This window comes from Athene cunicularia (genome assembly GCF_003259725.1).
Source record: "Athene cunicularia isolate RWA chromosome 4 unlocalized genomic scaffold, athCun1 chr4_part3, whole genome shotgun sequence".
Taxonomy (NCBI): domain Eukaryota; kingdom Metazoa; phylum Chordata; class Aves; order Strigiformes; family Strigidae; genus Athene; species Athene cunicularia.
Window position 1 is genome coordinate 229,696 of NW_020799100.1, and position 11,595 is coordinate 241,290.

The 11,595-nt window shown below is 50.5% G+C and overlaps 1 protein-coding gene and 5 non-coding genes across 6 annotated transcripts; all 6 read right to left on the reverse strand.

Annotated features, from left to right (window-relative positions):
• Window positions 1-490: 490 nt before the first annotated feature.
• On the reverse strand, window positions 491-11,348 carry DKC1 (dyskerin pseudouridine synthase 1). Its single transcript, XM_026848567.1, has 13 exons — window positions 11,267-11,348; window positions 10,577-10,668; window positions 9,879-10,063; window positions 9,335-9,399; window positions 8,640-8,766; window positions 8,129-8,259; window positions 6,995-7,138; window positions 6,429-6,549; window positions 4,925-5,043; window positions 3,725-3,828; window positions 3,198-3,264; window positions 2,302-2,460; window positions 491-1,816 (listed from the first exon to the last, which is right to left on the reverse strand). The coding sequence occupies exons 2-13, from the start codon at window positions 10,645-10,647 to the stop codon at window positions 1,748-1,750; spliced, it is 1,362 nt and encodes a 453-aa protein (XP_026704368.1). The 5' UTR covers window positions 10,648-10,668; window positions 11,267-11,348; the 3' UTR covers window positions 491-1,747.
• Window positions 4,571-4,646, reverse strand: LOC113480268. Its single transcript, XR_003398457.1, has one exon. It is a non-coding gene; the product is annotated as a small nucleolar RNA SNORD83 (small nucleolar RNA).
• Window positions 5,929-6,174, reverse strand: LOC113480264. The gene has a single exon (XR_003398453.1). It is a non-coding gene; the product is annotated as a small nucleolar RNA SNORD17 (small nucleolar RNA).
• On the reverse strand, window positions 7,823-7,957 carry LOC113480263. Its single transcript, XR_003398452.1, has one exon. It is a non-coding gene; the product is annotated as a small nucleolar RNA SNORA36 family (small nucleolar RNA).
• Window positions 8,358-8,433, reverse strand: LOC113480267. Its single transcript, XR_003398456.1, has one exon. It is a non-coding gene; the product is annotated as a small nucleolar RNA SNORD83 (small nucleolar RNA).
• On the reverse strand, window positions 8,990-9,235 carry LOC113480265. Its single transcript, XR_003398454.1, has one exon. It is a non-coding gene; the product is annotated as a small nucleolar RNA SNORD17 (small nucleolar RNA).
• Window positions 11,349-11,595: the final 247 nt, after the last annotated feature.

Genomic DNA, 11,595 nt, shown 5'->3' on the forward strand with positions numbered 1-11,595 from the left:
AAATAAAGAGCAGCAATAAATGTGTGCTGAAACACTGCTGTGACTGGTGTTTTACCTCTTGGGCTGAGCACTGGCTCACAGCTGGAAGTCTGTTCCCACCGCCCTGACCCCAACACAGTCAAGGTCAGGCAGGCCAGGACCAAACAGCCCCTCCAGCCGCTCACTCCAGCACAGACAAAGGAGCAGAGACCACCCAGCACACATCCCAGTGGGTTTTACCCAAGTGGAGGGTGACCCCTATGCACCTGCAGGCCAGCAACAAAGGCCCCTCTAGTGATGGTCCACATCAACATGACCACTTCTGTGCACCAGGAGTGTGGACAGAAGGGGCTGCTGTTTACCTGCCCAGCTGCAGCATGCACGTATATTAAGCTGCCTCCCCTCCCAATGAATAGACACTGACCTCTTATAGGAGGAGCCAGATGAGCAAGAAAATCACCCATTCAAAAATAGGGCTTTTATTTTTATGTAAAAAAAGCGTAAAGATGGACTGCTCAGGTTGATGGCCACCAGCTGCTGGCCCCACTGCCTGCATGTATCTAGCATTGGAGGGGACAAGAGTCAGACAGTTAAGACAAGAGCAATACATAAGGCTAAGACAAACATTACAGAATCTCTGTAGGGATGAAGCTTGGAACAAAGCAGCCTGGATCCTTCCTTCCCCATTAAAAGGGGCTGAAATCCTGGCTCAGCACCACCCCTGTGAAAGAGGAGAGACCTCCCACTCCCAGCAAGCTACCCCAGATAAGGAAATTGAGACAAGTCTTTCTGAAACCACTCAAGCCCCACATCCAGTGCCCCTTGCAGAGCAGCCTCTGGCCACGGTTTTCCTCACAAGGACTTTGGTCCCAAGAGCCCTTTAGAAAAAAGCATACTAGTCAGCCACCTTCTGGTCACTTTGCTTCTACCCCCCAGCAGCACCCCCACTTCTAGCCTTCAGAGCATATTAGATATCAAAACCAGGGAAGGCAACTGAAAGCACCACGGTCCCATTCCAGTAACTGGGTAAACAAAAGCAAAGAGCCATCAGAAGTATACACTGGTAAGGTCATTGGGGCTGGAGATCAGTTGACAACAAGCAGGTCCCCACACTATAAAGCAAAAAAAAAATCAGGAATTTAATGTTCTAATCCTTTTATGATAAAGTTTAAAAATGTACTGAAAAATAACCGGGGTGGACTACTTGATCTTGTCTAGCTGAGAGTCAAGCCAAGCACATAGCCAGGCTAAAACAAACCAGAGCCCTTCAAATAACCAATGTGACTGCCCCCACTCAAACCCATTCAGATAGGCCATGACAAAGCCAGTCCTCCAGACACCAACACGTTCTGTGACTGTCAGGTAACAGCTCCAACCTTGAAAGAAAAGGAGGAAAGAGGCAGGACAAGAGGGGGGAAAAACATTATTCCTCCCTCTCGAAGTAATAACAGACACACCGAGTAAGAGCCAGGAGCTACAGCTTCCCTGAAGATACCACTTCTATTGGCATCACGGTGTTCAGCTTTAGAGAGCAATGCAGCGCAGCGGCAGTGAGGCACCCTGCTCCTCTGACAACCCTTAAAACAGGATGAAGAGGGGTACCTGAGCAGGGAGGATCCTGGGCAAACACACCTGCTCACTCCTATACACAGTAGAAAAGGAACTTGGAACTTGCTGGCTCCTCTGTGACACAGCCAGTCTTCTTTTTCTGACAGCCTCAGATTCCTCCACGAGGTCAAGGTCGCCTGCTTTGGACAGATCCAGTTGCTTACTCTGAGCTCTGTTCTACCTCCTTTTGTTTCTTCTTCTTCTTCTTCTTGGTACTGGTCTCAGTGGTCTGTGAAGAGGTCGGAGAGGTCAGGAAGGGAACAAAAAGGAATCCCCCACTGCTTGGGAGGAAGAGCCCCACTCCAGCCACAGCACAGGTTCCCCAGGGCTGTGATCCCCCCTCACCACCACACAAGCACTCCAGCACAGCGACTGAATGCCAGCACCATCCTGCCACCCCAGAGCACAGCAGTGGCCTGGCAGGGACCTGCACCCACCAACCATCCCAGGGCACAGCTGCCTGCTTGCCCCATCCCAGTCCCACTGTGGACCCAGTCCCGCAAGCCTCATCTGCCTGATCTTCCAACACCCTCAGCCAGTTCAGTTTAGAAATGCACCTACAGACACCTTTCTCTGCCCACGGGGGATGGGGGGGAGCTTGGCACTTTGGGGACATGCACAGCAGGATGCCAACACATTTATCCTGGAGGCATCCAGGAGAGGCAGCAATTTCTCCCATGCTCAGATGTACTGTGGCAGCACCCAGTTACATACCAGTTCTATTTGCTCTCCCCCACTCTCAGCTGCCTCCTTGGCCTTCTTCTCTTTCTTCTTCTTTTTCTTTTCCTTTTTGGTGAGTTCCTCTGGCGGTGGGGTGGCAGGGGATGGTGGGGTCATAGCCTCCTCACTTTCACTCTCTGACTCTCGCTTCCTCTGTTAGGGGAACATGTTGTCAGACACCATCTTCCAAAGGAGCTCACGTGATGAGAAAACTGTCTGCAAGCCCACTGTAACTATTCTGCCTGAATTCAATCAAACTTTGCCATTAACGATGCTTTGAGCAGGAGGGTGAGCTACGGACTGCCAGTGGTCCCTTCCAGCACACACTGTCTAAAGTTTGCTTCTGCCAGAATTGCACCACGTGTTTCTCAGCGTATCCTGCACCCCCAAATGCTCCAGAGTTTGAAACACTGCTTCACTTTTCCAAGTGCATGCGCAAGCCCTGAATTAGGGAACTTTAGATGCATCTCTTGCACAGACATTTCTGCAACTGTCTGTAGTCTCTTGACAGCTTTTCTGGCAAGACAAACCTCTGTTGTGACTCCATACAACATATTTCCTTGGATGCTGCAGCTTGTAGTCCACAAGTCAGAGTTCCTCATTCTCATACTGGGCTACAGGGCTCGCACCCGAAATTTATAACATCCCACAAATACCTGGGGGTGAGGCCCTGAACAGATCACCCTATAGTTAGCTCGTGGGCCACACAACCACAACACACATCAGGGCACTAGGCTCCCAGAATATGAAACACCCTCCCCATAAAACCACCAGCCAAAAGCAGCACAGGATACAGGACTCGGTATCAACTGCCTAAAGAAACAGACATGTACTCGTTCCTCATCAGGGCCCAAAGAACCTCACAGCCAGAGAACACTAATGATACTCACTTTGGGAGCCCTCTCCAGCTCTGGAACAGCTCGGGCAATGGCAGCTGCCTCTTTCTTGGAAGCATCCCTGAAAGAGAAGATGCCCAGGCTGAGCAGGACAGCTGCTGCCTCATGCTGCTGTGTACAAGTGCAAAGCCCCGTTCTCCTCACAAGGGCTCCGCAACCCGCACCAGGCGCCAGCTGGGGAGGCTCATGTGGGGAAGACCTGAAGCCTGCACCAGGGCCAGCTGGGCCGGGCAACAGCAAGGCCTCCCCCGTTTAATTTAGCAGACTGACTCCCTCTAAAACCACAACAGGCTAGAAAGGGATAACTGTCTGCTCAGGTCCCTTTCCTCCAGCACCGCCCACAAGCAACACATTCCCTCAGACTGCAAGAAATGTCACCACACCCCACTGGTCCAGACAGCCAACAGCCTTGGGCCACGCCTAACACGCTGCAAACACACAAACGGCAGCACTCAGCCTAGTCCTTGCTGCACAGGGCTCCCCTATGCCCACCATGCAGGTGCCACACACCCTGTACTCACCTGTAATCCACATACTCCTTCTTCCAGGAATCTGGTGTGCTGTCATTGGGCTTCCCATGCTTGTCCAGCAGACCCTTCTGGATCATCATCTTCTTTTGACTGGCCTGAGAGCAACGTGCAACAAGTCAGCCTGCAGCTCCAGGGAGGAGAAATCCTCCCCAGAGCTTCAGTCACTCTAAGAGGAGGGTAATCCAGGAACAAGTCAAGCCAACAACTAAACCATTCCTGATCTAATACCTCTCCAAGGACCTTCCAAAAAACCACACAAAATATCCCCTGTACAAGCAGCCTACAAAGCTCAGACAAGAAGCACCTTCATCAGTAAATAAGGGCTAATTTGTGGGGGGAAGGAACAGCAGCAGAATGACTCTGTATATCATGGAGCTCAAGATTTTTGACTGGGTTTCTCTAGCTTAATGACCTGACACATTTCAGCTGAACCACTCCAGCTGCAAATGCAAGGCTTTGCTAGACTCCCAAGAGTCCTGAACTGGCCTGCATTACCTCACATATGCTGCAAGATAGATGTGTATGCATCCCCACAGCTCCCTACAGGTCCCCTGAGTCAGGAATGGAATAAGCCACAGCAACCTGACACGGAGTTTAAACTCTGAGCTGCATCACTCGCCACAGTGAAACACCAGCCTGGCTGCAGTTAAGCTAACACTGCTGACCTGCTGACTTCCATGACTATCACCTGCTTGAGATGGGAGAGGAACCCAGCAACGGGTGTTCCCACTACTCCTGTCCTTCAGGCCCAATTTAGTGTCTCACAAGACAGTCTGCATTTTGGCACTGTTGCAGTTGCACCAGAAGGGAAAGCAGCTCCTTGCCCAGCCCCTCCAGAGCCATCAGGATGGGGTGATAGATGAAGGTCATCTTTGCACAGAGTGCTAATGCCGTCCACTTCTCATCATTTGGCTCTTTACCAGACAAGAGCTGGTGCTGTACAGTCCTGAGGAGCACACACCTGAGCAGCCCCCTGAGCTGGGTCCCTGGTAGAGCTACCCAAGCTTCACCAGGACCGAAAGCTTTGCTCCCACTGGCACTGGGAAGCACCACCACAACTCCACAAGAGCACAGCAGAAGGCCCTGGAGAAGACATGGGTGCAGCTCTGCCTGGGGGGCCCAAAGTCCCACATCCCAACAGCTGGGCTCCCACTGCTGCCCTGGGACTGACCACACCCCCACAGAACTCACCTTGGGACCGAGACCCCATTTGCGGGGATACGTGTCTCTCTCCATGATTACCCTCTTGATCTTTGCCACAATGCCATGGTCACAGGTAGAAATGACTGCTGTGGTCATCAAGGCAATGGCTGCAGAAGAAGCAAGCAGAGTTCATAAACTCTTTAACAGCAGGACTGTGAAAGTGATGCAGGAACCTGCTGCATTCAGCTTCTTCCTCACAGAATCCTCTCGGTTGGAAAAGCCCTTGAAGCTCCTCCAGTCCAACCACGAACCTCACCATGACCGTTCCCAACTCCACCAGATCCCTCAACACTGGGTCAACTCGTTCCTCTGCCATCACGTAGGGGCAATACCCTCCATCAGTGCTACTTCACCCCAAAACCTCACTGGAGGCAAGTTCTGGACTAACGCTTCAGAGAGCTGCCCTGCTCAAAGGCAGCCAGTGGTTCAGCCATGGATTAAACACACGATAAGCACAGGCCTCTCCAGTTTACACCAGAAGACTGGTTCTGGATCAGTGAACACAGTAAAACCAACCATTTCCAGAGCAGCAACACCACCACCGGATGGGACAGAGCTGTGAGCAGCTGCTGGAGCACTTCAGGTAGCTCAAGCAACACCACTACAAAAAGGAGCAGTGCTGCTCCTCTGTCAGCCCCCAAAACCTTGCAGAGCCAAACTAGAGTCTAATCCTACCAATACATTGTGTTTTGCTCGCCAAGTCCCTGAGAAGACCAGAGTGCAGGCAGTATGAACAGGGTGGAACAGCTTGGCTGTGTTACACCTCCAGGGCCCCTCAGTCCCACGGGTCTGGGCAGAGCATGAGGTCACGCAGCACTGAGCACCACGACAGACCATCTGCACAGTATGTTGGCACCTGCAACCTACACAGCTTCTCTGAATACTCTGCTTAGAACAAAGCACCCTTCTGAGTCACTTGACAGAAGCTGGTAGTTGCTCAAGTCTGTTTACACTGATCTGTTCAGGAAGTGCGATGTGCCAGGTGGCAGTATGTGATCAGACATCATCCCTCATCTCAGTGGGGACAGAGCCCCCCAGAGAGGGGCTCCAACCCTGCCGGCACCACTTCCCCCTGCAGGCAGCCAGCCACACACCACGGCAGTCCCCAGTAGGACACTGGGAGACTGCAGGCTCTCTGGAGGCTGCACAACACCAAGACCCTAGAACAGGAATCGCGGTGCTGCAGGAGGACAGCACCACTGCACTCAGAGAATGGATAAACTTTGTCATCACCTCACACACAGAGCGCACCTGAGCATCACGCAGCATAAACTAGGCCAAGGAATTCTTCACACCTTGCCAATGACTAATGCAACTGCTGTTTCTTAACATCCTGCCCAACACCAGCTGCCTTGGCCCATACTAAGCTGTAGTCCCATCAGGAAGTGCTATTTACACCTTCTGCGCATGGGGTCTCATCTGTTGTGCACTCACTGGAAAGCAGCCTGTTATTTCTACAGTTAGCTGGGCACAGGAACAAGAAATTTCATACCTAGGCAGATAGCTTCTCCTTTCGTGGTGATAACAACAATCTCCTGATTAAGCTCAATACCATCTTCGTACCTCAGAACACCAGGCAGCATGATCTTGGCTCCATAGCAAATGGCATTAACCTGAAAATGTAGGGAACAGGACGGCTTATAGCTATTATAGAATAAAAACAAGGTAAGAAGTGCCTCTAGTATTCCAGCTTCCCGTTGCCATTACTGTCACAGCAATACCATCCCGATTTATTTACTACTTCTTGTCTACTGCTCGGGAGCTTTGGAAAACGCCAAGTAAAGCACATATCACAGCAACCATTTGTGAGGCAGAGCTCTTACAACCATCACCATCCTCCTGAATGAGAAGAGCAGCTTCTCTGACACTCAATTTTAGGTTCTTGCACCTTGCTGCTCATCAGGCAGTGCCCATACTAGGTCCTACACAGCTCACAGCCAGGACAGTGCTGGACACCATGTGGATCCTGACCCCCTCCCATTTATTATATCAGCTGTACAAGTTAGGAGGACACTTTGCAGTCTCTGGCTGACAACTGGCACTATCTCAGGAACTCACCGCACTGTCCTTCATGACCAGCCGCTTGTGTGAAGTCAGCAGTTTCTCCAAGGGCAGGATAACTCTTCGCAGGTAGCTGTCATCCTTGTTGTTGTCATATTGCCACTGTGCATCCAGGACATCGTGCATAGTCACCATGTTGTCCTGCGAAGACACAACCCCTCTAAACTCTCCTACCAGCCACCAATTCAAAACACACATAAGAGAACAACTAAAGTCCAACAGTAAATAGTATGTTGAAAGGGAGTGAAAAACAGATGTCCATCTCAGAAGCATCAAGAAAGCAACCTGAGAGGCAAGAACACTTCCCATCAACAGTGTGGGGACAGCCTGACTTGTGCTACCAGAGACTTCAACCTTCCCAATATGACACAGCACTTCCATCTACTGTGTAAGGCCTGTCCACATGTAACTTTGAAATGTGAGCAAATACCTAGGACTTCTAGACAAAGATTAGTGAGTAGAAGTATAAATTAACCAGTTCTTCAATCTGTGACATGGAATAAATTCTTGAAGCAGCTGTAAGGACCAACACCTGGAATTTAGAAATGACTGCCAGCAATTTCAGCTGTGGTAAGAGCACAGATGGATGGGGAAGCACTTGCACTCTGATACTGCTGCTCTACAAGGAAAGAAATTAATTCTGGAGTGTGGACCAGCAGCAGGATCCAGCTGTGACCAGACTGAACAGACTGTTCAAGATCACACAAGACTGCATCTCCCAGGCTCTTTTCGATGATGCACACTCCCTGTGTCGCACCCTAACACCAAGCGGTTCCAGATCACTAAGCACATAGCTCACATGCCTGAACTCGTGGCACGTGCATGATCTGTAGGCTGAGAAACACAGGTGGCATAAAACAAGCTTTCAGTCACCACAGTGCACTTCCCAGTCACTCACTGTCCCAAAGCTTAATTACCAGAACAGGGGCAACACCCTGAACTGAACTCAACGCTTTGGTTACAGCCCATCTATGGCAAGAGTTCCCATGTTCTCAGGGCTATTCATAAAATTCCTCCCAGCCACCATGCACCTGTACCTTCTCCTAACACTGTAAAACCAATGCAGTTCCAAGGAACTCTTGCAATTCTGACAATTCCAAATCTGCTGGGTAGCTAGAGCTACCACTCTACCTTCTCTCCCAGGATGCCCGAGCGCACTCTGCGGAGCTCTTGCATCTGGCCCCCCACACCGAGCAGCAAACCGAGGTGAACACAGAGTGTTCGAATATATGTGCCTGCTTCACAGCTCACCCAGAAGATACCTGAAATTCAAGACAGGACAGAAGAGTAAATACGTATCTAGAAATGAACAACCCCTAGAAGCTCCCTCTGAGAGAAGCTGGGTGTCCAACCCTTCACAAGCCATCAGCCTGGGGTGATAGATGAAGGTCATCTTTACACTGAGTGCTAATGTCATCTAATGAACATCATTTGGCTCTTCAGTGAAGGATGCAGCAGTACAAAAAAAATATATGGTATTTGCTTCTCGGCACACCAAAGTAATGTATGAAGCAGTTACTGCTTGATGGTGATGAGGATTTAGGTCTTAAGACATCTGCCAGGAATAGGAAGCAGGCCATTTTGCAGGCAATTTTATCAGCTGTCAGCTTAATTACAAGAAGGTAGGAATACCCAGTTTTACCTAATCGTCTCTCGGGATCATACTCCACCAGCTTGCTCTCATAGATGGTTCTGACTCGCAGTTGTCGTTTGACAGCAGCAATGAGCGGTGGTCGCTGAAACAGCGCGCCTGTCAGAGTTTCTATTGCCTGAGGGTAGAAGCAGAAGTAACAGCTCACACCTGTGCCCTAATGTGGGAGCACCCTGGGGTCTCCAGCAACTACGACCACTTCCATGAGTTAAGACAGCACAAGGTTCATCATCATTTGGTGATGTCATATTTAATAAAGCTGGTCTGAACCACTGATGTGGTCAAAACGCTACTCCATCTGCCAGGGAGCACAGCTGGGATTTTTCATGAGGTGGCTGTATATGATCAGACATCATCCCTCATCTCAGTGGGGACAGAGCCCCCCAGAGAGGGGCTCCAACCCTGCCGGCACCACTTCCGCCTGCAGGCAGCCAGCCACACACCACGGCAGTCCCCAGTAGGACACTGGGAGACTGCAGGCTCTCTGGAGGCTGCACAACACCAAGACCCTAGAACAGGAATCAGGGTGCTGCAGGAGGACAGCACCACTGCACTCAGAGAATGGATAAACTTTGTCATCACCTCACACACAGAGCGCACCTGAACTCCACTCCTACCCTCTCATCTCCCCCGACACTGCACTCGGCCTGTGAAGTGCCAACGGCTAAGAGCACGCAGAGACTTACCCTGGCAAGCTGAGCCTCACTTTCAATTGCACTGTGCAGCCGAACAATTCCCACATACTCTTTGCCTGAAAGAACGACAAGAGCAGTCAGGAGTGGCCACTTGCATTTAATGTTGACCTCAAGGTCCACACTGCTTCACAGCCACAGAACCCTGAAATTTTCACCTCTCCTAGGAAGTGCACACAGTTTAGTATGGAGTTGGTTATTCCTTCAACAAAACAAACCCAAGTTACATTTATTTCTTCACCAAGTTTTATTTCACGGGACTAGTAGAGGACTTTCACTACTGACATGAAACCAGTCTACCAGAAGTGTTTTCACTGACTTAAAATAGGACAAGCTCTAGAGAAGCAATCAAAACGTGTGACAGCATGGATGCACTCTCACCGGCCTGGAATGAGAAGGATAAGCAACCCTTCAGCTCAAGACACTGAAGACCAAAGGTAGCCCCTTTCAAAGACTGGAAATATCCATTTTGTCTCCAAAAGAACTCCACACCTCCCCAGTCACTTCGACTGCAAATGGTCCCAGACAATATACATACCTGCGCTCTGCTGAGATTTGACCAGCCGTGTTGCCCTCTCGATACACACAATGAGGCACCCAGTCACCTTAGGATCCAGAGTGCCACTGTGTCCAGTCTTCTCCACTCGAAGGATGCGTCGGATCCATGCAACCACCTCGTGGGAGGATGGATTGGAAGGTTTGTCGAGGTTAATAAAGCCAGACCTACAGCAAGACAGCGAGTAGGAGCTAAGCATCAGGGCAAAAGCACAAAAACTTTGACAGTATTTGTCATGGTTAAAAAGAAATGTGTTTCTATACAGCCAAGTAAGCGATGAGCCTCACAACTACTCTAAGTGAGCACACGTTGAGCTGCTGCACACAGCAGGTGATATGTTCCACAGTCAAAGAATTCTTTTCTCCTCAGATGTCTCATCACTACTCTGCACTTAAACCAAACCAAATGCTACAAACTCCAGTCTCAAAGCCTATCAGGCCAAACCTAAGACCCCAGAGAATTCCTCAAGTGTTTGTATGTCTGTCCACAAATCAGCTACAACTCCAGAAGAAAGAAAACCTTACAGAAAGCGACCAGTGGGTCCTACTTAGACATTTACTAGTTAGTAGCAAGGCACCAAGTCAAGTAGAAAGGTACATGAGGAATCCAGAACAGAAGAATATTTTGAAGATATTAACTGTGCAATTAAAATAAATCACTCTGGCCCTTATTGCACTCACCTAACATAGTCAGAAATCTCTCTCTTCAGGGGATTAGCACCGGAAGAAAGAGGCGTGTAGTGTGCTGTCATCACATTTAACTTGTCAAAGTTCTACAAAATCCAAGCAAAAGTTACAAGTGTTCTTGAGCTCACCTTGATTTCAGAATCACTTTGCCCCAAAACATCTCCCCAGTTACACAACATCTGATTTGCACATTTAAGTGAAAGAGCCTTTTCTAAAACAAAAATGACCAAACAATGAAACCACAACGTTTTACAAAAAGAGAGACGAACAGAAGTCCTGCACTGAAAGAGATGGGAATGGGGCAGAATCCCAACCTTTCCAATGCAGGCTAAATCCAGCGTGCCCCGGAAACTCAGCACAAGCAACTCAAACCTACACAGCCCACAGGCCACTGTCAGACAGAATAGCTGAGGAAATGCAGTGGGGTCTTTACAGGAGGCAGTAAACTTAGAAAGCTGGCATGGAAACAATACTGCTGAGCAAACTTTGTAACAGGATTTCTACATACAAAGGGTCTGTCTCTGCTTTGAGCGTCCCACATGCTGTTCCTTAGCAGTAGGGTTACACAGGGAAGGCGCTGGGCAGACCCACGGGCCGAGCATCCCCACGGGGCTGCACCGAGGGAGGAGAAGAGGGGGAGCAGGAGCAGGCCCGCCCCCCGCGGCAGGCTGTACCCCGCTGTACCTTCAGCAGCAAGGGCCACTGAGACGTGTCCAGCTGGGCGATCCGGGACTCGGGCTTGATGAAAAACTCCTCCGTGTGCTGAATGTCCTGAGGGCGGAAGAAATGACCTCAAGTCAGAGAAGGGAAACCCGGAGGCCCGCATCCAGCCACGCGCCTCCCCCACGCGGCCCGCGAACCGCTCCCGAAGCGGCGGCTCTGCCGCCCGCCACGCGGCCACGCTCCCTCCGGTGGCGGCGGGAAGAAAGCCCGTTTGGGCACCGCTGCTCCCAGCACTACCCACGGGCCCCACCGACCTTCCCACGGCGCCGCTATGGACCGGGCGGGGGAAG

What these genes read in the sequence shown, in the direction of transcription:
- DKC1 (XM_026848567.1), bottom strand. Translation starts at nt 10,647, where the DNA reads ATGACAGCACACTACACGCCTCTTTCTTCCGGTGCTAATCCCCTGAAG. An exon ending in TGGTCATGAAGGACAGTGCG is followed by an intron (nt 6,550 to 6,994) that starts GTGAGTTCCTGA and finishes CTACATTTTCAG; the next exon opens with GTTAATGCCATTTGCTATGG. An exon ending in GGGGAGAGCAAATAGAACTG is followed by an intron (nt 1,817 to 2,301) that starts GTATGTAACTGG and finishes ACCTCTTCACAG; the next exon opens with ACCACTGAGACCAGTACCAA.